Raw genomic sequence first — 1921 nt, forward strand, 5'->3', positions numbered from 1 at the left:
TGTTGTAACATACTTTACATGCCCACCCACACGACTGCTGCCAGTGATGTACAGGCAGTTGCAACTGTAATGAGCATGGTAGCGTAAGACTAACCACTGTGTTATCCACCAGTCTTATTGGTTCACTTGCTGTCTAGACTAGCCACTGCTCTACCAGCTCAATTGGTCCTCCGACTGCTATCTCACAACGGCAGCCCACCCTTAAGAGACCTGTCAAGCTCACTTGAACTGTTATAACACAGCTTCAAAAGAAGCAGGGATTGTCCTCTGCAGTTTTCTAGCTTTGCTTCCTTCCCACCCTGGATCCCCTCAATAATGAACAAGATATCTAAACAGGCAAAAAAAAAAATGTTATTTGTAACTCCCAAAAAAAGGGCTTTCATTTTGTGATCAATGGAATAAAGTACTACATCTTCACCATTTTTAGGAAGGTCCTGTTACATTTTTAATAAACATTTTATAACACAACAGGTTTATATTAATACTGCATTACTCAACGTTTTTAAAAAAAATGCATCTTCCTTTTATCCTTGTTCATGTCGCCTTGTTTAAAGAAAAAATGAGAGAAAGAAAGAGAGTTAGAAAGTATATATATATTTAAAACTCTCAAACCAGGCCTGCTCCCAAGAGGTGCTGCCAGCCTCACGTTTTTACTTCGCTATGGCCTCATCTGTGTAGTTGGCGGAGAAGTATCTCTGGGACACCAGAGACCTGAAAGAGAGAAAGAAAAGAAGAAGAAAAAGAAAAAAAAAGTAGTGAGATGTGTAATGGGCCAGCAAGGTTGTCTAACACAACCACCTGGTTAGCAGGGAGGGAAATGGCTAAGAAGAAGGGTTCATTCAATGAGGTAGGCCCCAGTCTTCAGTATGCTTTGGGAGGGTTAGCCGTTGTGCCTGCATGGCAACCCACTGACTACAAGGGGACTTGTGACAGCCCATATGGAACTCATTGCATGATGGGGACTCACTGCTGCTTGTTAAGCCACCTGATGACAGGTTGGAGACAGCTGCAGACAGCTCAGGGCTAGAGGGACTGAGAGTATGGAATAGGCAGGGTGGGGGCACAAACTCTGAATAAATACAAATCTGAGGAGAAGGCAAAGGCTTATGCTGGGAGGATTTCTTCTATGGTTGTATTAGGGATATTTTTTATATTAAAACCAGAGCCAAGAGAGGTGACAATTGTTTGGAGAGGGGTTGAATGAACAGCCCTGGGTTGCAGAAAGACTAGTGAGATAACTGCACATTTATTCATGGTATTATTCTCTAGCTACCCACCCTCCCCGTGGAACCTTTAACTTACCACCTGATGGCTCTCCAGCCACCATTCATCTTCTCCTATCCCCCCAGCTGCACGGTAGAGCCCACAAGGGCACCACTGCCACAGATGGGGTAGGGGTGAGAGGGGGAACTGACTCCGGGTCCAGGAATCCCCCAGAGGGACCTGCTCAGCCCGCACCCTGGCCCGCAGGATGCCCGTCTCTGGATCCTAGGGAGCAAATGTAAGAGAGAAAGAAAGCGCTAGTACAACTGGAAAACATAAACCCATGAAACACACAAAATTTCCAGGGCAAAACAAAGGAAGAGCTGCATGGCAGAGCAACTGACTTACTTTTCTGAGCACAGCCACCCACACATGGCCCTGCTCATCGTGGTATACACCTGGGCACCAGGCCCATAGTCGGTCAGGAGGAGGAATAGCCTGCATACTGTCCTCTCCCTTGCCACAAAGAATAGTGTGAGGGTGTTTCCTCCAGGTGCACATGCTCAGAAGCTCAGGCAGGGCAAAAAGCAACCATTAGACTAAACCATTGGGACCAGCCACCAAAGGATTATAAACAAAATGAATATAATTATTATTACACATAAACAGAACATAATGCTGTATCTATGCAACATATTATAGGACAGGGGTATCCAAA

General features: G+C 45.3%; 1 protein-coding gene across 1 annotated transcript; it reads right to left on the minus strand.

Moving 5' to 3' along the window:
- Positions 1 to 525: 525 nt before the first annotated feature.
- LOC141982338 (protein p13 MTCP-1-like) lies at positions 526 to 1707 on the minus strand. The gene is made up of 3 exons (XM_074944326.1): positions 1612 to 1707; positions 1303 to 1488; positions 526 to 711 (listed from the first exon to the last, which is right to left on the minus strand). The coding sequence occupies exons 1-3, from the start codon at positions 1705 to 1707 to the stop codon at positions 667 to 669; spliced, it is 327 nt and encodes a 108-aa protein (XP_074800427.1). The 3' UTR covers positions 526 to 666.
- Positions 1708 to 1921: the final 214 nt, after the last annotated feature.

The sequence above is a fragment of the Natator depressus genome, chromosome 1 (assembly GCF_965152275.1).
Source record: "Natator depressus isolate rNatDep1 chromosome 1, rNatDep2.hap1, whole genome shotgun sequence".
Lineage (NCBI taxonomy): Eukaryota > Metazoa > Chordata > Testudines > Cheloniidae > Natator > Natator depressus.